At 38.0% G+C, this 27,874-nt stretch overlaps 1 protein-coding gene across 2 annotated transcripts; it reads right to left on the bottom strand.

Annotated features, from left to right (window-relative positions):
- LOC137273708 (syntaxin-6-like) lies at positions 1-27,770 on the bottom strand. Of its 2 annotated transcripts, none has more exons than XM_067806508.1 (8): positions 27,425-27,770; positions 20,176-20,345; positions 18,531-18,625; positions 17,433-17,495; positions 16,576-16,683; positions 8,370-8,476; positions 4,479-4,573; positions 1-3,763 (listed from the first exon to the last, which is right to left on the bottom strand). In XM_067806508.1, exons 1-8 carry the CDS (start codon positions 27,457-27,459, stop codon positions 3,684-3,686), a joined length of 753 nt encoding a protein of 250 aa, XP_067662609.1. In that variant the 5' UTR covers positions 27,460-27,770; the 3' UTR covers positions 1-3,683. The 2 variants fall into 2 exon arrangements, with proteins under 2 accessions (XP_067662609.1, XP_067662610.1); XM_067806509.1 differs by having other exon boundaries at positions 20,176-20,341; positions 27,421-27,454.
- Positions 27,771-27,874: the final 104 nt, after the last annotated feature.

The raw sequence follows: 27,874 nt of genomic DNA, 5'->3' as shown, positions 1-27,874 counted from the left end.
CACATTCATCTTTGTTTATTCAATCCTAGTATTAGGAATGTCTTAAAAAGTGCTTCACAAATTTATAGAGATATGAGCACAATCTCAAAAAAACACAAGTCATAAAACCATCTAAGATTATAATACGCAAAAGAAGAGAGTATCAGCTCCTCTGGTCTGATGTATACATGCAACTTCATGTGAATAAGAGGACATTACTGGATGACAGGAGACTCAGGCTATTATCCGCAACATGGTTCAGCAGACACTACTGCTGTACATTATTCTGTGTATAAAGAACATAGCTTCCCACAAGGCAATAGTATTGAAAGAAAAAGCATTTAATTTCTGAAAAGTGAGCACTGACACACATAATACTTATATATCTGGTCAAAAGTTGGTCAGAATGTGAAACTTGTCATTGTGGTAAGGGTTGGCATTTTTCAAAAATTGTGAAACAGTAAAGCATATGTAAATATTGATGACTTGAGACATGTATCATGAAGGCCCAGACTGTCATCCTCCAGTTCACAGCATTGCAAACTGGCTGGTGCAACATTAATGTGTTAATCTAGTTTTATTCAACCAGGATTACAAGTATAATCATAAATAACACATGCTAGCCTGTTAGCCAACACTATTTGAAATGGTTCTCCCTGGACCCAATATAAGCCAACTTAAGGTGTTTAGAAATACTTTTGTTTATTAAAATAATAAAATTTGGATGGTCTGAACTAGATGCTTTGCCTTAATGAAGTATCAAGAAGTTCAAGACAAGCAAAGAGCCAAAAATGACTTTTGGGAGATAATAAAAAACAAGTTAAAATTGCAAAGGTCAAATCAAAGTCAGAATTCCTCACATTACAGGTTTTTCACAACTACTATCTAAACAAACACCAACTTTTATGACACTTCAAAATGGCATGTCAAACGTTGGTATGGCAGATACTTTCTTGTGACAAAACCCAGGTGAAAAGTCATTACAGTAAGCAAACTGACAGTTTCATCAGTAACAAATCAGTCACAGAGTTTATGAGTGATGTTCTGATATGACACCAATTACTTTGATAGAGGACAAACAGGATATAATGTGATTCCCAACAGCTGAACTATAATTATAACCAAGTACAGAGGCCACATCAAGTGTCCTTTGCCTGCACCCATCACCTCAGAACAAGCCATGTTCAGTATTCATTACACCTACAGAACAGGTGATTCTTCAGTGAACATCAAGTGATCTGGTAAACAAACATACAATTTTCAGCCCATGACCTTCAGGATGACCTTCACCTTTTACAAGTAAAGGTCAAAGCATGAATAGATATCCAATTGATATAAAGAACATCTCTCTTTTCAGATATTCTAGAAATGAGGTGGTAGTCAAATTCTGACAAACACTAAACTGAACAGTTGCTACACCAAATGACAAATGATAGGTGAGTTAGGTATTGATCACATGGTTAACCACTGTCTTTTCTTTCCTGGTCATATTTTTCAGTTGAAACTAAGTGTCAAAGAAAACAAACTCCTGTGAGGGTTCTTATTTTCATAATTCCTCTTCAGTCTGTTCAGAGATATTTCATAACAGTCAAAACATGTTACACTACACAAGGTTCAAGCCTGTTTTCTATCTTTTTCACTTGCTTTCACAGAAACTGTATTCCATGCAGCACAATCTCAGGATCAATCCTTAAAAACTTGCCCTGCTTCCAAGGCCTATTTCAACCGAGATACACCGTAAAGGATGTCCTTTGCACAGCTCCAGATAAGCCTCTGACCATGTGGGTATTATACCCATACATATCAAACTAAGTGGGTATTTCCAATTTCAAGTTGGTATCTATACTTTTAGATACCCACCATTCATTTCAAATAAGTGTAACAGTTGCAACATGTTTTAATTCAATAATAAAAGAAGCAAAAAGCCTCCCAACAACGCTAAATTATAGCTAATACAGCTTCACCCATGTGTAGTCAGAAATCTTCCAAACTTTTGGCTCTACACACCTTTTAAATTATAGAATTAGTACAATCTCAAATGGATGTAGTGATGGTATAAATCTAGCCAGGGTCTACGCAGGTAGCCAAAGTCCCCATGTCCCCTCAAATGGTGATCTACTTTCAGTTGTTAGCAATCTTCAGCATTTTTTATATATTGTACTGTTCTAATTTGAAATCCTATCTTAGAGATATATGCTGTAATATACCAGCTGCTGTGATTGTCCTTTGTCGACAGGTTTATTAAATGTTTGCATTTATCATGAATTTATAACTTTCAAATTCATGATATGGCTGAATACAGCTCCTGTGACTATCAACTTCAACTCAATCTCTTGCACATTACCCATATGTGCTGGAAGAAATATTATGCATCTTAGTCTACATCTGTTTCTGTGTAAAACAAAATACCAAGACAGCTATTAAATGATATAACAGCCATGTTTTCACTCTATCAGTTAGTTTCTCAAAACCTTGTTCTCATCATGCAGCTAATGTTACAAATGTATTTAAAATATTAATGGCAAATATTAATGGCAACTGCTTCTGATTGTGAAACACAGTACTTGCCTATTTATTCAACTAGCAATCCTCTAAAGAAATTGTTTTTTCCATTAAAAACTAGATATTTTACTTTGAGCATGTGGAAGCTTGCTCACCTTTTCCACTATGAATTCAGAAAGCTGCTATTTGACTGGTCATTGTTTACAGATCAGATCAGTGAAGGCTTAACAAACCACAATTGGTATTCTGTCTCATTTCAACTGTCTTGAGAATTATTCAAGATTTTTATTAATCTAATTCCATTTAGAAATGGAAAGCTTTAAGTCTGACTGGTTTGCATTCATGTGGTATGCAACATCATTTTGATGTATTGGGTAAATATACATACACACTGTTAATTTTGATGGAGCTTAAACACAAACATTTAGTGTTTTTTCATGCGCTGGCATTTATATTTCAACTTTTCTATAGTGTATTTTATACAAAAATGCATCTTATCTGGAACTCTGTTCTTTGCTTTTAAATGGACAAGATAACCAGATATGTCTTGTTCAGTTTCCAAATAACAAGAGACAAAATATGCAGGGAGATCATATTAGCTGTCTGCATATATGAGTGTACTGAATTTGAAGGCATACAGGCAGATCTTGTTCATGTCCCAAAACACCAGCAGATATCTTGCACAAGACATACAGGTAGATCTTGTTCACTGTCCCAAAACATCAGCAGATATGTTGCACAAGACATACAGGTAGATCTTGTTCACTGTCCCAAAACACCAGCAGATATCTTGCACAAGATATACAGGTAGATCTTGTTCACTGTCCCCAAACATCAGCAGATATCTTGCACAACACATACAGGTAGATCTTGTTCACTGTTCCCAAACACCAGCAGGTATCTTGCACAAGACATACAGGTAGATCTTGTTCACTGTCCCCAAACATCAGCAGATATCTTGCACAAGACATACAGGTAGATCTTGTTCACTGTCCCAAAACACCAGCAGATATGTTGCACAAGACATACAGGTAGATCTTGTTCACTATCCCCAAACATCAGCAATTATCTTGCACAATACATACAGGTAGATCTTTGTCATTCTCTCCATCTATATCATGGAAATGGACCAAGGTCCATTTGATAAGACCTCTTAACACTGCATATGGAATGTCTCATGGTCACATGATGGTAACTTGCCATCATCCAAGAACAAAGAACAGTATTATCACAATCACTAAAATCACTGATAAAACTACTATTGCACAGCATTGTCGTCTATCTGAAAAAGAAATAATGTTGTATTAGCATACATTCCATTTATTATGGGTTTGAGCAATAAGCAACAATATTACATCAACATTTGTGACACAATCTTATGAATAGCAATGTATATCATTTATCTGAAGTTTCATCTGCAGAAAAAAAGGCAAAACCTGGTCCTGCTTCCCTGGCAAAAGTGTGCTGACCTCACAGGCAATTACAAAGAAGAGGAAAATAATTAACCAACAGTTGAATTAATGCTGTTCATCATAGGCTCTGGGCATTTCACCTTTTTATTGTACGCTGGTTTATAATGGTACTCAAGCATGATTGGGTTACAGATTGGTTCACTAACTTAGTCACTACATGGCGAGACAAAGATATATATTGTGTTTGTTCAGATACATGAACTATTTCTTCTGAAAACTCCAGTATATACTCAAGTATCAGAGTGACACAATGGGGACAGATCTCACTCATTTGTCAAATGTTCACAAATTGAATTTTCCTGAAGACAAACCAAAAACAAAAGTTTCAGAAATTCAGAAAAAGATGACTGGAAACAGGTCACTCTTCATTCACTGTTTGTACCAAACAATAAAACAAACAACAATGCAAGACTGATAATGCTCCACTATCTGATATTTACGACTTCACAAATGACACACCAGTCAATGGATGCATGGCTAGTCATCCATGGACCAATGTAGGTCAAAATGAAAAACATATTTTACCATTAGACATATGTAAAACTTTTGCCATTTTCTTCATGGTAACATCTAATCTTGATTCTGTGTTGTCCATTTCATGTCGGAAGTCATCTAGCATCCTATAAAATCAAGTTTCTTTATGACAAACCTTTCCAGCTACAATCGCTTGGTATATAACAACTTGTGTCTGTGCAGAATAAGACGAGAACTGGCTGTTACGCTAAAATTCACAACAAATAGAAAGAGTCATTTGGATTAAAACAACTTAACTACCCATATAAACAATGTAAACAATACAAATAGGCTAATAATAGTCAAAGGTCAACTGAATAAAAGATTTCATGTTCAATAAGTTGCCAGTTGTCTATACCATACTTATCCCCCGCAGTTACTTCTAGTTAATGATGCCAGTTGGCACAGAACTAAGGTGTAAAATGTGTAACTAAAGTATTAAACCATTGTGGGTGAGCTGGCTAAAGCATCAGGCAAGTGATCAAGCGAGCTTGAGGTGATGGGATTGAGCCCACCTGTGACTGGGTGCAAAAAACCTTGGAGTCAACTTTCTGTGTAGACTCTTTCACTGTTGTCACAACCTCTACAGTACTGTACACAACAAGAACCCATGAATCCATTGGTAGATCATCAGATGATGGACACATGAATACACCTAGTTGCGGGTACAGTAGCTTGCAGTAAAGTTGGACAAAGTGCTGTGACTACATTCAGCCTTGTTCGCATGGTCCCATTTGCACACCATGTAAATATACATGTATACGCATGCGAATAAAATACCAAAGTGCAAACTGGTTTATGCAGACGCAATTTACACACCATGCAAATTTGCATAGGAGTATATTTGCATCTGATTTGACTCAGGTGTAAATATACTTGTACACGTGCAGATTTGCATTCTTAAGCAAATTGGCCCATGCGAATACATAATAACTTTACTCGTGTGCAGAAAAAACATGTCTCAAAAGCTAATCTTTCATAAAACTTATTAATAGGACAGGATTGCATAAGACCTATTTATAATTTTAGCAGGAACTGTTGCCGTCACTCTCACAGTGCTTCTCAATGCATCAGACTTCAAAAATGACAGAGTAAACAGTCGGGACACGTCCTGATCAGACGATCACACACTAGCCTTGTTGAACATCTGGCAAGAGTTACATGTGGCGGAAAGCCTTGATGATCCTAAAACCAACAATACAAGTATTTACAAGACTATTTCTTCAGCCCTTGAGGACTATGGATTTCAAAAGACACCAGAACAGTGTGAGGTTAAAATGCATACTCTCAAAAGAAGCTACAGGATGTGTAAAGGAAAACTGAAGAAAAGTGGTAGAGGCCATTCACTCTGTAAGCTTTTTGAGAAAATAAATGAAATACTGGCATGTCAACCTGCATCCTCTCCTGTGAAGAGTATTGAAAGCTCTACAAGGTGATACAGAGGCCGACAAAAATGAAAATCCTCTTCCTTTTGACCGTGAGTAAGAACCAAGACCTGGAATCAGTGCAGATGATGCTCTTCCATAGATTCAGACACCAAGAAACTGCTCACCGTTTTCAGCTAAAGGTAATGAGAATATCAGAGTTCATAGAAATGGAACAAGAAAGCTAAGAAAAGCAAACTTGAGGTGTCCATGACAACTTTAATGTCTGCATTCATTTATAGGAACGAGAAGATTGAAGATAAGTATGTCAAGCTTGAAAATAGAAAGATTGAGCTTGAAATGGAGAAACCTAATCAAGAGTCAAAGGAGAGAAAGCAGCAAGAGACAAATCAGTATCAGTTCAACATGATATGCATAATTCTTGACAAGATGGGTCACATGGCGCTGACCTGGGATCTGAAGTGGCAATGACACCAGTTGAAACACATGTTACAACCTATGAAATGAACTTGTTCACTGTAGCTTCCGTTAATGTTTAGTGTTGGCTTTCATTATATTTGTGTATGCTTGTCCAGATACAGACACATTCATGCAAATAGTTTCTAAGGCAAGGTGGTCCTCTTACATCACAATTCCGGAACAGATGTCATTCCTTCTTTATGATTTTGACAGCACATCAGAGAATAATAAGCATAATCTGACGTATGATGTGGTCAACAATAGACTCAGTGCCTTTCATCAGTGGACCAGAAAACATCACTTTATTGTTTTCCATATTTTTTTTTCTGGGAGCTTAAAAGATAATGCTTCACTCATTCTGCAGCAATTCCAAAAGTAATTGTGATAATATGTATAGATTAAAGTTACTTTGCTATTATGTCAAAGTTTACTTTTCTTTGGATGTTAATACAATTTATTTCACATGAAATTGGCTCCTCTGTCAGACTGTCTGTGTTACTGCATGGTATATGATATATGTGTCTGTGGAACCAGCACAGTTTCGATAATTCCACAACCTTTCATAACCTTGGATTGCAAGATCCAGCTCCTCATCCTTGGGTATGATAATGTAGGTCTCCACTGACTGATCCAGTAGGGTCTGGCATACTTGGTGTATAGAGTCATATGCTGTTGATTTGCCCATGCCAAACAGGTTAGCCACAGTACAGTGTTCTCCAGAAGAGGCGAGCCAGTACAAGAAGGCTTTTTCTCTGATGAAACTCGGGACCTAACCCATCCATCTCATGGATGAAGTCAGACTTTCAGCTAGTGGAGTATTTTAAACAGGTTTAAATTCATGCATTTGGAAATTCTGGATACATTCTGTATCTGTTCCGTTGTTGTAGATATGATCCAACAAGGTTCTTGGCCTGTAAATCTTCCATACATTCTTCTCATGATGGAATCTACCAATCAAAGCCTAACTTAAGTGACAAGGAAACTGTCTCGTAAATCTTCTTCAGTACACCTCCATGGCATGGGTTAGAGATTGACTGATCACATGGCAACAAGTTGGCTACTCACTGAACAATACACACAATCCTTTTCTTCATGCAAATTTGCTTTAGCATATGTAAATATACATGTGGCTGCAAGCTCCTTTGAGCAGGTGATCTGAATACTGGTGCTTCATAAATGTATATAAATAATAAATACTAATAATACATAAACTCAATCACAAAATAAAGTGAAGATATTTCCCAACCAAACATCCTGAAATGCAATCTCGAGAGTAAGAATCACAAAGTTGTTTTAACTTTTGAAAATGACTATAAGCATGTTTACTGAGGAGTAATCCCAAACTCAACATTTGATACATTTGACACTTTGTAAGACAGAACGTATGTCTACTGACACTACTATCCACAAATACACCAAATGTCAAGAAATTCCAAATGCATATCAGGGATGGCTACAGGAAAATCTATTTTCAGCTGCCATAACTGAAATATGAATGGGTAAGAACCTCAAGTTTCAGTTTCAGCCTATGCACGAATGTAAAATAATCAGAAATTATCCTACAAAAATATATAAACGTGAGCAAATTCCGTACCTCTATGAACTCCACCTGTACTAATATTTGCAACCCTTTAAGAGATACAGGATTAATCATACAAGGGAATTTGTTCTGAAGTTTCAGTCTCTTTGGGCCAGTGGTTTCTCTGGAGATGCTTTAACTTTTTAGAAACAGCTTTCTGGATATTCCGTTTGCACTGAAGATGACAACTGGTGGGCATACAAAAAATCTAATTCTGAGGCCAAGACAAACTTGAATCACCGACATTCATCCAAAACTTGATCGAAATTTGTCAAGGTGCCCTGGGCAAAGTGGAGCTAATGCAGAAAATGTCAAAGACATCTCAGTGAGTATTTTTCGCAAAAGAAAGACCTTCTTCAAAAAGGCAAATTAATAGTGACTGTTGAGGATGTCTTGAGCTGAACCAAAGACAAGGATTATCAGTGACAAGCATGCATGGGTCATTTGATACCATTCAAGTCACAGCTCAGATTTACTTACAAATTCTGATCTTCTAGTTCAGATCCAATCTGCTGACTCATGTTCTTGAGAATGCCAACACTGGAACCAATCTTGTCCAGCTGTTCATCCTGGGACCTCATCAGCAACTGAAAACATACAGTCGGTACTTTGTAGAATACTGTTTTCGAAGAACAATTTTAGGACTGCACTCAGTGAATACAGCCTTGAGAAGGATGGCTGAATTGGCAAAAGTGGGATCAAATGCCAAGTTAGTTGCTTGCTAGAGAAGACATATGGTCATCAACTCGCAAAATAGTACCTACCTTCATAGAATCATCATTAATGTCCATAACCTGTGCTTACATATTAGTTTCTTGGTGTTAACTCCTACCTTTGATGAACTTCTGTTAGACACTTTAGCAGAATGTCATAACATATATCCAATGATTTGCAGTATTTGGGTTCCATCAACATGAATAAGTTAAGGAAAGGAGGGACAACTAAACCTGATGCTTGGTTGAAATGGAACAAAATTGTTATTTTAAAGGTAAAATATACTACCAGAGGGACTGGGACTTGAGATTCACTTAGAAGGGTCAGGCGGCTGTGAGTGTATTAGTAATCTGGCTGGAGTTTAGCTCTATGTCTAATCATTATATTTCATTGCTTTTTATTTGTCAATACAGTGACATAGTTTTCTGGTTCTAGTGGGCTGCTGTATTGTCTATACAGACTATAACGAGAACTTTTTTGAATAATACCATTTCATGACTGTAAATACATATTAACTGCAACATTCTTAAACATTTGAAGAAAACTGAAATATCACCAACACCTTCAGACAACCAAATATAACCGAAAACATGCAAAAAAAGAAGACTACATAGGTTGTATATCCAGTTTTAATAATAGAGTAACATGTCATGAGCTTTCTTTGGTATTCTATATTGACACATAGACACAAGTTTCAACCAATATTTTACAAATTGACATTTTGCATTTATGTACAGTGGATATCAGCCATATTCCCCATACATTGCCCTTTTAGCCTTAGAAGACAAACCTTGTATACATTTTCCAAATTTACATGAGGACGCAAAGAGAAAAACCTAGATATCTATACAAATCTACAGTTATAACATTATATCCTTTACAAAAACATATTTTGACTTTTGACAGGCGTACACCGCTTCTAAATGTTACAATGTAAATTTTATGATAAAATTGATATTGTATACTTATCCTGACCGATGCTAAATTGCTCATCTCCCCTTCACTTTTGACGGTTACATGGAAACTTGAATCCCTTTATTTATAGTAAATATTCACTCACCCATAGGGAAATCCACTCTTCCCACCTAAACCTATCTCACGTGACCAAAGGAATGCATTTATCACTCTTTCACTACAGCCTGCAGTGAAACCCTTAGCGCTGGTTGTAAGGGCCCTTCAGATCTTGAGTCAGGATAAGTGTGAAATGTAAAATTTATCATAAATCCTTATCCTGACTCATGCTGTTCGTTACTAAATCCAAAGGTGGGTCAACTACCTAGTGGGATTGACTATGACTCATTGCGCATCTGATCAAATACCCTCTGGGAACTCTTCTTTACGTTTCTAATGTGGTTGAAAACATACTGATGACAATCGGGGGACAGCCTTCTCTTAAATCAATAACAAAACTAAACATGCAGATTTTGGAGGATTTAAGATAAACTAGTACACCTCCATGTCTAGTTACCTGGAACGATCCATATGTTTAGTTAAGGACTATTACCAAAATTGAGTCTTCGATCACTCATGCACTGAGTTATCTAGTGACAGAGTAAAACATGGACTACCTGCTGGCCTGGCATCAGCAAGTCACAGAGATAAGGGTGAGTTTTTTATCGTCAGGATGGTATTGTATGTTGTTGAACTACTACAAAATACCCAAACTGGTGGATACCGGATACATCTTCAGCAGCAATATCCCGCAAATATCCAACTTCCAAAAGCAGCCTTCCATGGTGGATGATAGAAAGCAATTCTTGTGTAGAGCAAATGTCGATGCTAGTGCTCTAACTTCATATGGGTTGGAGGCTCTTGGCAAATTCAGCCCTGTAGCTTCCTAGCCTTGCAGGATGACATCTGTGATCCAAAACGTGATCATAGTTTGGGAGGGTTCAATAGTCGTAGTGGATGAAAGCAATATGAAGAGACACCTGAACTTCCTCCTCTTTGTAGCAGTTATTTATAAGTAGATTTAGACTTGTGTATCATCTGGACCAAGGAATGTAGACAATGCTGGAGACGTGGAATTGACCTGGTCCCAGGTGGATTGCAGCATGCTCCTCGTAGTCAAATCTAGTTCATCCAAAGTAAAGGGCATGTATCTCAAACATACATTAACATCGGAAACTGATCTACTGAGTAAACGCAAACAGCATGTAACCTGCTTGTCTGGGGTGGTGTACATAAAAGAGTCACAAGGCTCGCTCTGAACTGGCGTGAAGTGGCACCACCAGGGGACCAAACCTGCGTACACCCTCTACATCTTCCACTGCTATGTTCCTGAAGTAGTGACAGGAGAAAACTGTATTAGATTTCTAAAAACATCCTTCAATGATGGTTCATGGAACATTTACTGTGGAGGGCCATCACTGAAGCAACTGTTCTGATTTCATATCAGGGTTGTTTGCCCGAGAAGGGTTCAAGTTGACGGCTTCATTACCCTGGAGGATGGTGGCTCACAACCCTAACGCCAAAGTGTATGCTTTGGATGACTTGGAGACAGAAATGAAGAGTCATTTCCTTTAACCACCATAAATGAAATTCTGCATCATCTTCAGATCTCACAATCTAAGAGAGAGGTGAAATCATGAAAGTCTGTTGGGCAGTCCTGGGAACTGATCTTTAGCAATGAAGTCCCTGCACAGTCCAAGGAGGACAGCTCCTTGTGGGGTTTATTCAAACTGAACATGGTTGACATTGCGAGCATGCAGCTCACTCACCCTAGCTGCCGTGGTCAACCAAATGAGAAAATGTCTTCTTGGTGAGGTTGTAAAAAAATTTTGTGTGAAGTGCCTCAAAAGGCACCTCAGTCAACAACCAAAGTATCACATTCAGGTCCCAAGCAGGTCATCTAGATGGAAAGAATGCTTGCAATTCTGGAATCATGAGTGAAAGTCTGAGACAACGTGAACAATTGGATGTCAGGGAAAACTGCAGAATACCGTTAAAACACCTCAGATGGGGTTCCTGCTTGACTTACTGCTGTTGCAGGCGATACAACCTGGGATAAATCTGCAAAAATAAGCAGAAGCCAAAAAACGACAAACTGTATACGAGAACACTCACAAATAAATGGGCAAACATTATTTCAAGCATACCAAAACTTGGTTAGGGGAAAACTATGTGTTTTAACAATATACTGACTAAATTACAAAAGTATTAAGTAAGCAAACTGTAGCATATAAACAGAACATTGGTACAGAAATTAAAAGAAATCATCAAAGAATAATACATGACAAACAGAGCGGAACACGAGGCCGTGTTCATGTTGACTGAAACCAACATGTGCTACAAACAGAAGCATGATAATAGTAATTTAGGTGAGTGCCCAGGTTCTCCACCGGGAACACAACAATCTGGGTAATGCAAAAGGCTATAGTGTTGGGGAGCCTTCATATTCTCCGGAAAGTTCGACTAGGCAGTGTTTCCTGGAAGAAGCCCCATTTCCTGTCTGATGATGAGCTTTACCAACCTGACTGTGCCAGGATCACCTGAACCCTCTCTGCTGCATTTCAATCCTAATCTGTAAAACATAATAAAACACTCTTACAGGCAGTTGAAAATAAACGGTGATGGTGAGCACGATAAACGGCCTCCAATGGATGTCAATGAAAGGTTCTGGAAGCAGTTGTGGTCTATACCTGGCAGCTGTAACCTGGGGGCACCATGGGTCAGTGATTTGACCATGCAATACATGAGAAAGTAAATAGGTCGTTTGTCTGCTACATCTCACCAGATTGCCCAAAACGTGTCATTAAAATGTCCAAATCATATACAGCTCCAGGGTCTTATGTCCAAACACCATTACTCCACTGTTTTAATTCTCTTGTGAACACAGGTGACATTCCTCCATGGTTCTCCAAAAGTCACACAATACTGCTTCCCAAAAAAGGAGATTTGAATGATCCCCAAAACTTCTGCCCTGTCACATGTTTACATACTCAATACAAATTATTCACAGGGTGTGTGACATACCTCATGTCATCTTTCTGCTCTTCCAATGACACAATTTACAGAGAGCAGAAGGGGGTGAGAAAGGGATGTTGGGGGTGCAAGGATCAACTTCTTGTACAGATGATTTGGAGAAGGTTAAAACGTATCAATGCAACATCTCCATATGCTAGATTGACTACAAAAATGTTTGACTCCCTCACGAATGGATTCTGAAGTTTCCTCAGTGTATTGACCTCCCTGAGCGACTACTTGATTAACACAAGTCTTTAATGAGTTGCTGGTCGACTCAACTTGAGATGTACTCACAAGGGCAGCTGCAGACTTCAGAATTTATTCAAATCAGAAGGGGAATATTTCAGGGGGACTCCTTCAGTCCTTTGCTTTTTTGTCTGTCTTTAAATCCTTTGAGTTTTCTGCTCAAGAGGATGGAGGGTAACCATCCCAAACCTCCTCAGCACAGATCCCCAACACCCCTTACTTATCTCATCTACATGGATGGCATCAAGCTACTTGCCAAAGGAGATACCAGTTTGAAAGAACAGGTTCTCCTTGTCGAGTCCTTTTCTATTGATATTGGCATGACATTTGAACTCGACAAATATAATACTCTTTATTTCAAACGTGGCAAGATGACTAATGATGGATCTGTTAAGTTACAAGGGGGAGGAGTTATTGAGCATCTTGTGGAAGATCAGGCCTACATCTGTCTTGGAATGCAAGTTCGAGACAAGCTCGAAAAAGCCCAGATTCAAAACAGACTTCAGGCCGAGTGAAAATCTTGTTTAAAGAAAATCTGAAACTCAGAGTTAAATGCTCGAAACAAGGTCAACGCCACCAATACTTTTGCTGTGCCAGTCCTTTCTATTCCTTTGGAGTAGCTGATTGGACAAAACAAGACATCCAGAGTCTTGACCGCCTGACCAGAAGGATCATGTCTGATAACAGAGCACACCACCTTTGTTCCTCTCTTAATCACTTATATATGCCTCAATTCTGGAGGTCGGAGATTAATGTAGAGGCTCTGCATGATAGAATTTTATTATGTACTTTCATACATATCTGGTGATGCATGTCAAGACTCATGATGACAGCAAGGAATTCTACAGCTATTTTAAGTGAGTCAATTTTGCTGGACACAATCTGAAATTTGAGGTTCATTTTGTTGATGGCGATGTACTGCTGGATGGTACAGCGATGGGAGTAAACCAGATGAAATCCTTCACCAAGTCAGCCCGTCTGTTCTTTGTGGAGAAGCTTTCTGAGAAGCCATTACATTGTGTGTACATGCAGTGTGTGGAACACAACAGCAATCCAACCGACTCCTTCGCCTGGATGAAGTCGGCTGGTCTCAAATATGAAACTGAGGGCTTACTTTTTGCTGCTTAGAAATCAAAATGTGAACATGAAATGTCGTCTTTGCAATCAATTTACAGAGACCTCAGTGTATGCCCTTCCTTGGCACAGACAGCATATCTTAAAAGACATGATGGCACCGCTCGCTGCTTTTATTATTGTCTCCGCCATGCTTGTTGCTTTGACCCTGAGGTCCACCCATGGTATGACCCTGAACATGGCGTCCTGGAAAATGATGCTTTTAAGCTTCTCTGGAATAGGCCAATATACAGTCTGAGACGAATTCCAGCCAACAAACCTGATCTTGTCCTTTTTGATAAAACCAATGAAATTATTCATATCATTGAATTTTCCGTCCCTTTTGACAGCACCATGATTGGCAAGATTCAGGAAAAGCATGATAAATATGCAGACCTCGTCTTTGAAATGTCTTGCTTGCATCCCAAGTACAGTGTCGTCAGGCTCCCAATTGTTCTCGGTGCCCTTGGTTTGTTACCTCCTGATCTCTTGGCACAGATCAGGAGAGTGCCCGGGTTCTCCAACGGGAACACAGCCCTTCTGACAATCTGGGTAATGCAGAAGGCTGCAGTGAACTTGTTCTAACAGCTTGAACTTTGACCCACCGATTCTCTGGGACAGCGGTGTATTTCCATGTAGTGATGAATCAAATCCCGTGGAATCTAGATTCACATTCCATCCGAGCTGAGTTAGTAGCCTGATAGTGAAGTCCAACTGTAGACTGAGTTGACTTCTCTCATGAAGAACTTGTATGCTATGAAGATACGTCATTCTTCGTTTCCAGATCGTGAATACTATTCATTATGAGCATGTTGACATTTGGAGGAAGTCTATAGCGGGCTGCCTGTCCGATCAGGAGCTGTTGTTCATTGCTGCAATGCAATCCTCGTGAGTCTGGCCACGTTGAGAAGACCTCTATGCTGCCTGACGAATCAAATGACGCTGTAAACTGTTACTCTAGTGTGTAATCGACATCTTTCCATTGTTAAAAGTCACCGACAACTTCCTGATACTGGAACAATAACCCCACATTCTGTACAGGGCGCTGTCTCTCAAAGACCAATCAGATTGTAGATGTGACATCACCGTCTTTCTTTGCAGGGCGTTGTCTTTAGGGGACCAATCAGATTACAGACGTGACGTCACCAGTGTAGCAAATAACTTATCATCATGAAATCTTGTTCAAATGGTGATACCCTTGCGAGCATTTAGGCTTGTCCATAACCATACTGTTTGGCGAGCATGTGTCTAGATGAGTAACGTGCGTGAAAAAAATTCCGCCACTTGAAGCTGATGTAGACAAATTGTCCTCCAGGTAGAGGTGTTGAAATTTTCCATCGAAGATAATACCGTCATCTCTTGAGATCGGAGGTGTAGTATGCACTGGAATGTTGCAGTCATCTCGAAGAATCTTCGTGACGTATTCATCGTTGAGAATTCCCAACTTCTTCCAGTCGATTTGAAGATATTCACCAACTGGAGACGGTTGTATGGGAATGGCTGAGGGTGGAAAAGTCCGACCCTGTTCTCCAATTTTTACCTCCTGGATGCTCCGATATTAAACTTCATATCTCTCGTTCTCTGGACTCTGGAGAACTTGGACTTGTTAGTGTAAATCTGTAACGCCGACTTGTCTGCTTGGGTTACAGCTAAAACGGCACTATATATTATTATATTTACACCAAGTTACCAAGCATTCTTTTGGGTTGTTTGGTGGTCCTGAAAAGGACCGTTGTCAAGGTGTCGATGGACTTGATCTCTCTAACTTCTTGGGCAATCTTGTCGAGGCAGTAGATTAAGTTCCGCAGTAGTTGAGACGACGAGGGCCCGTATACGGCGATACGTTTTTCATTCTTCTGGTTTTTCTAACTAAATGTGTGTTGTATGCCGTTTTTGACTTGTATATGTTTATCATTATTATATAAATTTTGTGATTTTTTTTGCCTTTTTCTAACACGTATTTCATCAACTGAGACTTCGTGTTTTCAGTGCAGGGAGTGAGTGACGTATCATGGTGGTCAGCTGACCATGTGGAGGGAAAGGGAGGTAATACATGGGTGAGTGTGATTTTACGTCTGCTTCTTTTAGAAGGGAACTTCAAGGGATTTCAGGTGTTCCACTACCTTTGCCAGAAAGAGGAGAGTAAGCAATTAAACATGAGTCAGGATAAGGAAATATATATAAAAAATGTATGTTGCAATAGGGATCCAGGAACTGTCCGCTTGGACAATGAAGGAAAGAGTGATGCCATTGGAGATTGGTTTTGGCAAGAAAGTGGGGCTGATGATGGGTGAGTGAATTTTGATTGTTCTTCGGAACAAAGGGATCAAAGTTTCCAAGTAATCGTCTAAAGAGAAAGTGAGAAAAGCAATATGCCATGAGGCAAATAAGAAAAAATTGTTAGCTTTCTCCAACTTACTGTAAGCACGTATATGCTAATTGTTCTAAAATGTTAAGTTGTCTCTAAAGACCAGATATTACATTGGAGACTAAAATCACATTATCAGCAAATAATATAAACAATATCACAGAAGAGCTGAATGCACCATATTTTCCAAAATTGACAATTTCTAAATTGTTGATACCAGTGTTAGACATCTTAGAAATCTTCTGTTTGGTACATACAATGGAGCTGAAGCTAGCTCACCTGCTGTTGCTGACTTGTATCATCGATGTAGTTCTGATTGGATCGTTCCATGTCTTGGTCAAGGCGAGTGTATCGATCAACATTCGCACCATTGGCAGACAGAAGGGACTACAAATGTACAGATTGTGTGTGTTACATCACCTGCATACACATTATGTTTTCACATAACAAAGAAACAAAACAAAAAGAATGTCATCTCGATTCTCAAATAAACAGGTATGCTGTTGAAAAACCCTTAAGAGTAATCAGTCCAAAACAGGACTGAACCAACAATGACAGCCTTCTGATATGCCCAAGGAAAACAACTTTGTTCTGCAAAGAACACGTTTATACTGGGATTCCCCCTGAGCTTACACACAAATAACACATGAACCTAATATTGCTGGAAAAAAGTAGCTTGTATGTCAATCAGAAATAATATGAAAACTTATAAACATAAGTACCATTTTCTGTAAGCAGTTGGCATGAGACGTAGGACAATCAAGTCCATAAATGACACAAAGAGACATTGTAGCAAACTGTGTTCTCAACTTGAAAAAAAGACAAACTTGTTGTTATCATTATTGATACTAAGTAATGGAGCAGACATTGTTGTAACAATTTTTCCATATTTGTCCATAAATCCAAATTAAGAATGATATTTTTATGGATCATACTATTTCTTCTCAAGGCGAAGTTTAAACATAGATTCTGACGTCATTGTCAACCAAGATGCTGGATGAACAATCACATGATAAACAATCACATGAGCAGAAACTTTAAGTACAAAACATGTACCACAACATTAATCTTGACATTATCTGAACATGCAGTGAGTGAGAGCTAGGCCTTGTGGTATTGTGTGCTGCCATGTCTACCTGTCTTGGATTTCCCTCCCGAAGTTTGGTCGACCCTGGACTGGACAACTCATCCTTCATATCCTAGAAAACAACACCCAAAACTGGTCGTGATTAATAGCTACACAAGCTTCATTAACTGTTGCATTGAATCATGTTAATATTCTACAGTTAAAGTCATAAAGACTGTGAAAGCATGGACTTAACGCTTAGCATCAGATCCTAGATGGCAATACTCAATACTAGAAATGTAACTCTGTACCGTCCTTGAAACAAGTTTGACAGATGAAGCTTATGAAGAAATTCACTTGTGTTTCTTCTGCTCAATGACAGATGGGATAATAATAACACTACAACAGTCTCATCATTGTATCATAGGGTAGAAGCATCAAAACCACTTGTTCACAGCTGATGGGGATGGTACGATGGAGGACAGAACAGATTAAAATAACTTTAATCTTTTCTGCACAGTACATGAAACAGCATAGAGTTGTGAAATGAATTAGAATGCATGTACCATGATGTACTGCTTTCGCTCTGGTAGGCAACAAGGTTATGTATCTGCTGTCAAGCACAGTTTCTCTACTTGATGCATTTTCTTTACTCTCTAAACTAAAAAGAATGAAAAAATAGTTTTCTCCTGACAGTACATATAATCAGCACATCTATTTTGAAGCTTTGCTGAAGTTCTGCCTTGGGTTCACTTGTTTTCTGACTATTTGCCCATGGACAGTAATGGAATGACCTTAAAATCTGACACCAATATACCATCAAGTGGAACATGCCTCACATGAATTATGCTAATAGTCAATGAATGTAGTTTTACACTGCTTTTAAGTTTTAGCAATACTTCAGCAATACCGAGGCAGGTGACACCAGAAATGGGCTTCACACAATGTACCAATGTAGGGACTCGAACCCTACAGCGTGATGAGCTAACACCTTAACCGCTAGACTACCCTCTAGCCCCATTACACTAATAAGATAAAATACATTGTACATTATACATAATAAACAATGAACTCAGCTGTTTCATGTAATCATTATTCTAGTGGCTTTAAAGCTAAGTTGATATTGCAAAGCCATGTTTTGGAATGACAATCACAACAGCAGACTCACCTTCACTGTCCATTTGGTCTTGTCAATGAAGTTGCGCCTTTCTTTCAGCTCATATTCATCTATTTTGAATTTCTTTGGATTTTTTTCAACAATACCTGTGTTTACATTAAGGTACACATCCAAGACTTGTAGAGTATAGTGAGTGTGTGCTAACATTTACAATGCTGGGCCGAATTCTCGAAAGCCTAAGATCTTGTAACTTTTGGGGACGCAGTGGGTCAGCTGACCCAGGTACCAGGCTAGTTATCCAGCAAGCGTGGAAGTGCCAGGATCTGGCCAACCTGTGACCAGGTGTAAGAACCTTTGAGTCAACTTTGTGTGCAGACTCACAAGCCCCAGTGTACAATACACAATCCTGTACACTTAAAAGAACCCAAAAATCTGTTGGTAGATGACCAGATGGTGGCCACATGAATATGTGCAAACACCTATTTGTGGGTACAGCAACATGCAGTAAATATGGACAAAGTACTATGTGTCCCAGTCCACCCAGCTGTGAATGGTTTCCTCGTAAAGATTGGAAAGCCACATTAACTCGGCGTGCCTAGTAGGCAGAAAGAGCTGTATGATTCCCAGGAAGCTGAGAATGAAAATATGAGGTACTGGACATCAAATGATCGCGGAAAAACAAAGCGCCTCTGAGCAGTTGAACTGGACATCACCGCAAAAAAATGTTAATATAATATGATAAAATAATAACTTTGCTCATAACATTCTATACTAACTACTATACTGTAACAATAGAAGTACAAATGCTACGAGAAAAGTAATGAGATCTTAGTGTTGACACAATAATTCCAATGCTGATGACATCATTGTCAGCATCCATTTGCACAGATGGAAACTGTGCAGGTGAAGCTCTTCTTGTACGGTGTGCACATTGTGTCCGATTCTAACAATCTAATAATTAATCTATTAATAATCTCATTAACTGACTGCATTTCTTACTGTTGATGTATAAAAGGCATGTGCGATTCAACAAAATCATCATTTCAAACACTTCTCAAAACACTAGGCATGTACTTTCTATCTATGTCTGATCTCATGAGGGTTGTTTGCCCGAGAAGGGTTCAAGTTGGCAGCTTCATTACCCTGGAAGATGGTGGCTCACAACCCTAACGCCAAAGTGTATGCTTTGGATAAGTTGGAGACAGGAATGAAGAGTCATTTCCTTTAACCACCATAAATGAAATTCTGCATCATCTTCAGATCTCACAATCTAAGAGAGAGGTGGAATCATGAAAGTCTGTTGGGCAGTCCTGGGAACTCATTATTAGCAGTGAAGTCTCTGCACAGTCCCAGGAAGACAGCTCCTTGTGGGGTTTATTCAAACTGAACATGGTTGACACTGAGAGCATGCAGCTCACTCACCCTAGCTGCCGTGGTCAACCAAATGAGAGAATGTCTTCTTGGTGAGGTTGTAAAAAGATAATCTAATAACAATCTCATTAACTGACAGTGTTTCATATTGTTGATTCATAAAAGGCATGTGCGATTCAACAAATTCATCATTTCAAAACACTTTTCGAAACACTAGGCATGTACTTTCTATCATGTCTATTGTAAATCAGTTTAGTACCCACTGTACTAATTCAAAAATAACATGCTTCGTACAGTCAGAGGACAGCTTCAACAAATAGGATACCAACAGTCTCTTCTAGATCTTCCAAGTCCCATTCTATACTTCTCAAACTGTTCCGTAGTTCATTTGTGGTCCATTCCAGCTCTTCTTTTGACCCCCCTCCTGTCTGCATGTGCAGCTCCCTCCATCGTGTATACAACCCACCAGCTGTCTGCAAGGCCTTCTGCACCTCACTGACAACATATGGATGACACCATCAAACATTTGCATGTACTTTGGGAGTTTTATTCTTTATTTTTTTTAACATAAAGCTGATATACATGACAGGACCTGTGAAGGTCCCAGGGTAGAATAGGCCTTCAGCAATCCATGCTTGCCATAAAAGGCGACTAACAGGATCGGGTGGTCAGACTCGCTGACTTGGTTGACACATGTCATCGGTTCCCTATTGCTCAGATCGATGTTCATGTTGTTGATCACTGGATTGTCTCGGGGTAGAATAGGCCTTCAGCAACCTATGTTTATAATTCTTTCTGAACACACTCTTATCATAACAAACCATAAACACTGATCCCTGTTTCAAATTAACACTGTCAGGACGGTGTGCGAAAACACACATCATGCAGATAAAGCTGCATTGTCTCAATTTGACAGTGTGTCACTATAATAATGTCAGTATGTGGAACAATAAATCAGAGTCCACATCCATGTGGGTTTACTACATGTGTTTTCTACTGTATGTTGTAGGCAGACATGTAATAAAATGTATTATGCCACACTTGTTACAGTAACTTCAAAGATGTAGTGTAAACCAGAAATATTCTGCATCAGTTTATATTTTAAGCGTTCCTCTTCCACACACAAAAAATACTCAACGTAGTAATATTAACTCTTTCAATGCAGTCTACCAGATGCATTCACATACTATAAAATGATATGTATGGTCGTTTGTTTCCTGATATCAGTAAGTTTGCTTTCGGTAATGGGATATAACAGGGAAAAGTACCTCCGTTTTGGAAGCTTCGTACCAAGAACATGCCAGGCATCTTTTAATGGCAGGTATTGTTCGAAACCACTGAACATCAACAATATCACTGTACGCTTGAAAAGGGCATTTTCGCAGTTGTAAGGAGAGACTGGATAAAGACTGGTTTCTTATAACGCTTTTCTGCCTAACTCTACTATGAGGACCGTAAGGGATCCTAATTAAATTATGCACATGTCCACAGACAGCCAGTCATATTACAGCAATGGGTACCATCTTTGTAAACAAAAACAATTTAGAAAGTATTGGGTAATTGCAAAAGCATGCTATTCTGAACGTTTTGAGTAAAAGAATCACTACCTATAGCATATTATGTAAGTATGCGGACGTATCATGCTAGGTTATGACCTGTGACAAAAATGCTTCTTGCATATAGCTTAGCATTAAACACTGTGTTCAGGCGTGAAGCTTGAGGAAAGGAAAGCTGCTCAAGATGTCACTTATATTACATTAAAGGTTACATGCAAGCAAAAAATCAAACATAATTCAAACAGTTATTACTTGTTCATGATATACAAAATGCACTGGTGATTGTGAAAAAACAAATAAACAAAATTATAAGCATATAAATCACAAATCAAAAGTGCAACATTTTTTATTTGTGTTGACCTCCATCTAAAAGAAGCAGCACTGAACCCAGTCAGAGTCAGTGGATGTGCACTCATGTGTAACAAAGCCTTGTCATTGACCACTGGTTCTTTTGCCGATACGCTTAGCCGGCTCTGAGTTTATGGCCTATAAGCCTGATTTATAATAATTTCAAATTGCAAATGGTCAGTAACTGAAGTTGTGCACTGCATATTGTCATTACCAGACAGGCATTGCTTATCACAATCAACATGTTGTTTTAGATTTTTCATTTATGTGCACAACCAAGATTACACTACTGCTCACGACCTCATACTCCAGGCAGACATACTGTTTCAAGCTCCATGAACCTACTCCCTACGCATGTGTTATGAGCACATCGCTACATAGCTGTTGAAAGCACTTTTCCCCCAAGCGCTGGGGTAAAATTTGTGAATCGTTTGAACTGTTTTTTACAGGCTTTTTTTATCGCTTTTTTTTTTTCAACTCTGTAGGTTGAATTGTCATTTTTGATGATTTGTTTCAGTAAGTGCATACCAAAAGGTATCAGAATCTGCAAAGATTGGTTTGCATTCCAAGCTGGTAAGCACAGTAGTTGGAACAGTGAAACAAATGCAGGTGTGGTACGTGATGAGCGAAAACTTCAACCAAACCTACTTGTTCTCTGGGTTTCATGTAATGCGCATACCCCCTTCTCATAGATACCAATAATAGTCACTTGAGACTCTGATCTTTGTTAATGGAAAAGAACTTTTATCCTAAGTTGAATAAAATTCTGAGATTTATATGCTAAATTGGCTGGTTAGAATTTTTAAAAATTCACAATCTTATTTCACTTTAATCGATTTACTTATTTTGCTTAAAGTGAAATTTATCAGTATTTTTTCACTGCAAACAGACTATATTATTATTAGAAGTTTAAATAGTTTGCATATTTACAGAAACATTTAATGTGAAGTTGCAGACAGCATACACTGGCTAGTAAACAGTTACTACCATGTAACAGTTATTGCCAATACATCGGTATCACATGTGCACACTTCTGGTTAATTAAAATTCCAGTATGTTTTCCTCACGGTATTTGACAACAATAAAGCACAGCAAAAGAAAATATTTCACTGTAAGAAACATAAGGGAAAAATTAAAATTTAAGTTATGAACCCTATAAAATAATTCAACTTCATGAGGGGGATGTCCCATGACCAGTATAATAGCATGTTCATTAGTTCATAAGTTATTAACTGTTTTGTTCCCTGTCACTCCACTGTAAAAGAAACACTCATATAGTCACACAGTCAATTATTCCATGTTACTGTATGACATGAACATATATTATCAAGAATATTTCATGAGTGGCATGAGAAATTTGGAATGGTGATAACTGTTACAATAAGAGGAGTAATCTTGTAAGTACCACTAAAATATGGTGCTAGCTAGCCAGTATTTATACTTTTCTACTATCATTAGATATAAACTTATTCGTTATAATTTGTTTTAACCCTCTGGATGCCCAGTTTTTTTTCAGGTGCACATTTTCGTAAGGTTTGAAAAGTGAATGTTGCGCGAGATTTGCGCTCACGTGGTCCTGGATAGGCGTACGGTTATAAAATTGCACAGAAATGTAGAATATTTAATTTCCTATCTGTTGGTATAAATATAACTGCTGCTACCTCAAGGGTTTGAGAAATAGACACAGCTAAAAGTTGTCCAAAACTTTTGTGTGTGTTGAAAAACAGTAAATTTCTCGTGCACCCATAAAAGCACTCTGCTACGATTTTTTTAATTTGGCATCTTTACAGAAAGTGTGAGCGAAGAAAATACAGCTTGATATCTGATCAACATAAGTGTATATGAAATGGATGTATGTGCTAATGCATATCATCATACTCACAAAATAAAAAAATAACCCGCAATAAATGTCAAAAATTGATTTTCTTCTATGACGTCAAACGTCGAGAGAGAGGTCATGCATGTATTAGGTTAATGTAACGCAGATCACATGGAGAGAATTTGCTGTGGATAAGGACAGTATATTTTCGTTATGTTTTGTTCACAGTGAACCAAACTATTCCAATACAAAGTTCCCCAATTTGAGAGGATACCTGTTCGTAGTTTCAAAATTTGTAAGAAAAGAATTCAGTGTACTACATCAAAAAGCAGGTAATAGCAAATTGATTGTCCCTATCCGAACATAATTTAGTTCTTAGATTCCCATATTCTCCTGTTTGTGTAGATGTATTTCGATTAATTTTGCATCATCATTAACGGAGTAACAGCCACATTTTCAAATGTAATGAAATAACTGAAAATAATGTGACATTTTAGCTGACGTCACTGCATGTTTTGTGCATTTTGTGACATCGGAAAAAGACGACTCTGGTTGCAGATTAGTATATATCTAACCTAATTTCAACTCAATGTGTAAAAGATCTCGGCTTCTGTGTCAGAATTCAACACTTTTTAGCCAAAATATAAAATGAATGGTTTTACCACTGAAATAGTGTCCTGAATATATCAACAATTACACGGTTTTACTACATATCTTATTGTGAGCAACATGCGCACCTGTCTAGCATCAATTTAGCGTAAATGAAAATTTCACAACACCTGAATATTCATTGAATATTCATTGAGGAAATAGACTTTTCTTCTTATGATTATGAAATTATTTCACCTCATAAGTATGCAATGAAAGGTACAAAGAGATCGCTTTTTCAGTACAGAAGTATTAGAAAATGGATGTAAGACTTCTTCAAATTAAGACATGACCTGGTTTATATATTTTTCACAATTTTCGTATAAATATTGTTTGAGTTAGATATTCTGCAATCAGATATATTTTAATCGAATTTGAATTGACTTTATTATCGAATAAAAATGGTAATGAATCATAAAGCGTTTTTGACAAACTCGCACCTGGTCAATCAATATTCATAATTGTTTTGTCTATAAAAACGACACAAACCAATACAATGAACAAAACAATTCCTTTAAATATATGTGCCCCTACATTTCATACAAGAGTCATCAGAAGAAAACATATCCCCCCGGCCCCCACATGTTTGAAAGGACAAATAATCTGAGAGTCATTGTTCTTTTTTAGTCGTAAGTTTGAATTGTTTCCATGGAATTCATGAAAATTATAAATGCCATATATCTGTAACCAGCAAAGTCACAATTTCAAGATCTGTCTCATATATCTGCCAAGATCTGTTGAATGATATGAAATGGTTTTCGTGTTGTGCTCTGAGAAAGAAGCCCACCCCTCCATTTTGAGACTAAGTCCGAAACGTTTCCATGGAAACCAAGAAAACAATAAATCACAAAAACCTTTAAAAACCAAAAGGCACCACTTTGGGGTCTGCCACACATATCTAGAAAGTTTTACAAACAGATATTTAGAAGTTTTTAAGTTCTGCTTCGGAAATGAAACACACCTCTCACTTTTCAGACTATGTCTGAAACATTTCCATGGAAACCAAGAAAATAATAAATCACAAAAGCCTGTAAATACCAAAAGGCACCACTATAGGTTCAGATTGATATATCTAACAAGTTTTGCAGAAAAACATTGATGGGTTTTGAGTTCTGCTCCGGAAATGAAGCCCATCTCTCCATTTTGAGACTATGTCCAAAACGTTTCCATGGAAACCTAGAAAATATTAAATCACAAAAACCTGTACATAGCAAAAGGCACCACTTTGGGTTCTGATTGATATATCTACCACGTTTTGCAGAAAAATATTGAATGTATTTTGAGTTCTGCTCCGGAAACGAAGCCCACCCCACTATGCCAAAAATCTGTAAATAGCAAAAGGCACACCCATAGGCTGAGATTACTATATCTATCAAGTTTGGTCTAAAAATATTAAACGGTTTTTGAGTTCTGCTCCGGAAACAAAATGATGACGGACGGACGGACGAGGCATTGACTATATCCCCCCGCATTACATGCCGGGGGTATAAATGTGTACAAATCATTTTCATTAATATTATCAGTTTTACTTATAATTTGGAATTATATCGCTGTTTATTAACCTGTTCATATGACACTGCAATATTTGTCCCAACGTATTGAATATTGTACGTCACGGGAACTAAAGCACATGTTGCTGTAATGGCTACGTGTGATCTTCCAACACTTGTATACAGGCATAAATGTGGTATAGTACACTTACTGAGTCAATTTCCCATGTAAATATTATTCAAACAATCAAAAGCTTTCAAAGAATAAAAATGCATACCTTATATCCACATATGGTATGGTGTTGAACATGGACATATGTAGATACTGAAATCAGTTTCATGTAAAAATATCCGAACGATACGCAAAATATACATCACAATACTAAAAGTGCAAACAGAATGGTATGGGCATTGCGTTTACTCTTGTCCAAGTGACCTTCACCTCAAAGGAATTGCCTAATATGTGTTGATGTGTGACATCACTACGGATGAAAGATTTCTTTCAAAATGGCGGCTTCGCTGACAACGGTACACAGGATTTTAAGAGGACTTTTTCCTTGATTCAGGGATCTTTTGTACATAAATGTGAGAAGTAAGTAATCAGAATTATTCTGACTATCTGTGTATTGTTATATGTTTTTATCGTTTACATTGTAAATAACGGAAGAAGCCAGAAATGCTGATAAGTACTGTTGTCGTTCTGCATGATTTTGCATCAGTCATGATGTCACGCTGTACTAAAAGTTTGTTTCTTATGAATTACCAAATTATTTCATTGTATCTATTTTTAATTTGCTATTTCTTGCTACGATACTCTTCCCCTGAATATACTAAGCATATTGAGCCATTGTATGCAATGATTAGACGGCATGATGTTGGAAAATTTCCGAAAATGCTACGCATTGTAAAATTGGAATTTTCCTTTGTTTACATTTCAAACAAGCGCTGTCTTTCGAGCACAGCGTTCATTTTCATACCAATTATCTTTCGTTTCGTTTTACCTTGACAGTTGGTATTGGTGACAAAGACCATTTGTAATTTGATTCTAAGATGTGTGGGGAATTCAATGATGCATTTATTGTAGTTCAGCAAGCTAAACGTCGCGTTTAGCTTGCTGAACTACTCATAAAATAGGGTTGGGACGCTAAACGTCGGTGTATGCCTTGGCAGGAACACGACGTTTAGCTTGCTGAACTACGCAGAATTCAAAACTGTGAAGTATTTATATATGCGTGGTATATTTAGAATGTCATTGGACGTCAAAGTGAGGGACGTAGAGGAAGGACATATATGTCCCAGTGGCATCCAGGGGGTTAAAGCCTGAGAAACGAATCATCAAGGGGTCAGTTACAAACGTATGCCCTAATTTAAGTAAGAAAATTGAATTAATTACGTTTGGAGTCCAGGTATCACTGTTGCATGTTCAAGTGTTGGTTGGTTGATTGGCCCGGAAGAATACGTGAAGGGTAGAAATTTGAACCCGTGTTATTTTATTGTAAACCTAATAATCTGAAGTAGCAAGGGAAATCTCTTACAGGGGCATCAGCAACATCGTTAATGAAAATAAACTAAATACGTACAATTATATTGCCACTGTCAGTGCTTCCAATCAGCGAAAAGACCGGAATTTTTGTATAACATAAGGACGACACAAAAAAGATTCAATGAATCATATCTGAATGAAAATTTAGATAATACTATATGCAGACTTACCCTCGAACGACGAAAAATGGATCTTCAAGTGACATGATTCGTATATTAAAACCAGAACCAGAACCCACGTTAAAAGTGAAATTGTCACAAAACGACAACAAACTCTATCTGTAATAACATGGCGACGGGAGATTCGGTGTGACGTCACTGGGGTTTCCCCAGCCTTCTTCCGGGACTTCCATCAGCTATTTGAAAAGGAATATTTTTGCTGGTAATATACACCGTCGCTTTTTTGATGCCTTGTAGGGTATATCCTTTAGCTGAATACAGTTGTAATATACATCACGATTGTCAACACCCCACCCCACCCCACCACCACCACCGATACGGACTAAAGTCGAAATAACAGAAGAATCCAATTGACCAAAACGCCCCGGGTCCAAGTCAAAATGGCCACACGTCAAAATGGCCATAAAACTTCCAAGTCATAATGGCCACAGATATGTCAAA

Source organism: Haliotis asinina, chromosome 2, assembly GCF_037392515.1.
Source record: "Haliotis asinina isolate JCU_RB_2024 chromosome 2, JCU_Hal_asi_v2, whole genome shotgun sequence".
Taxonomy (NCBI): Eukaryota; Metazoa; Mollusca; class Gastropoda; order Lepetellida; family Haliotidae; genus Haliotis; species Haliotis asinina.
Note: the sequence above shows the minus strand (reverse complement) of the source record. Positions and strands in the feature narration are given on the sequence as shown.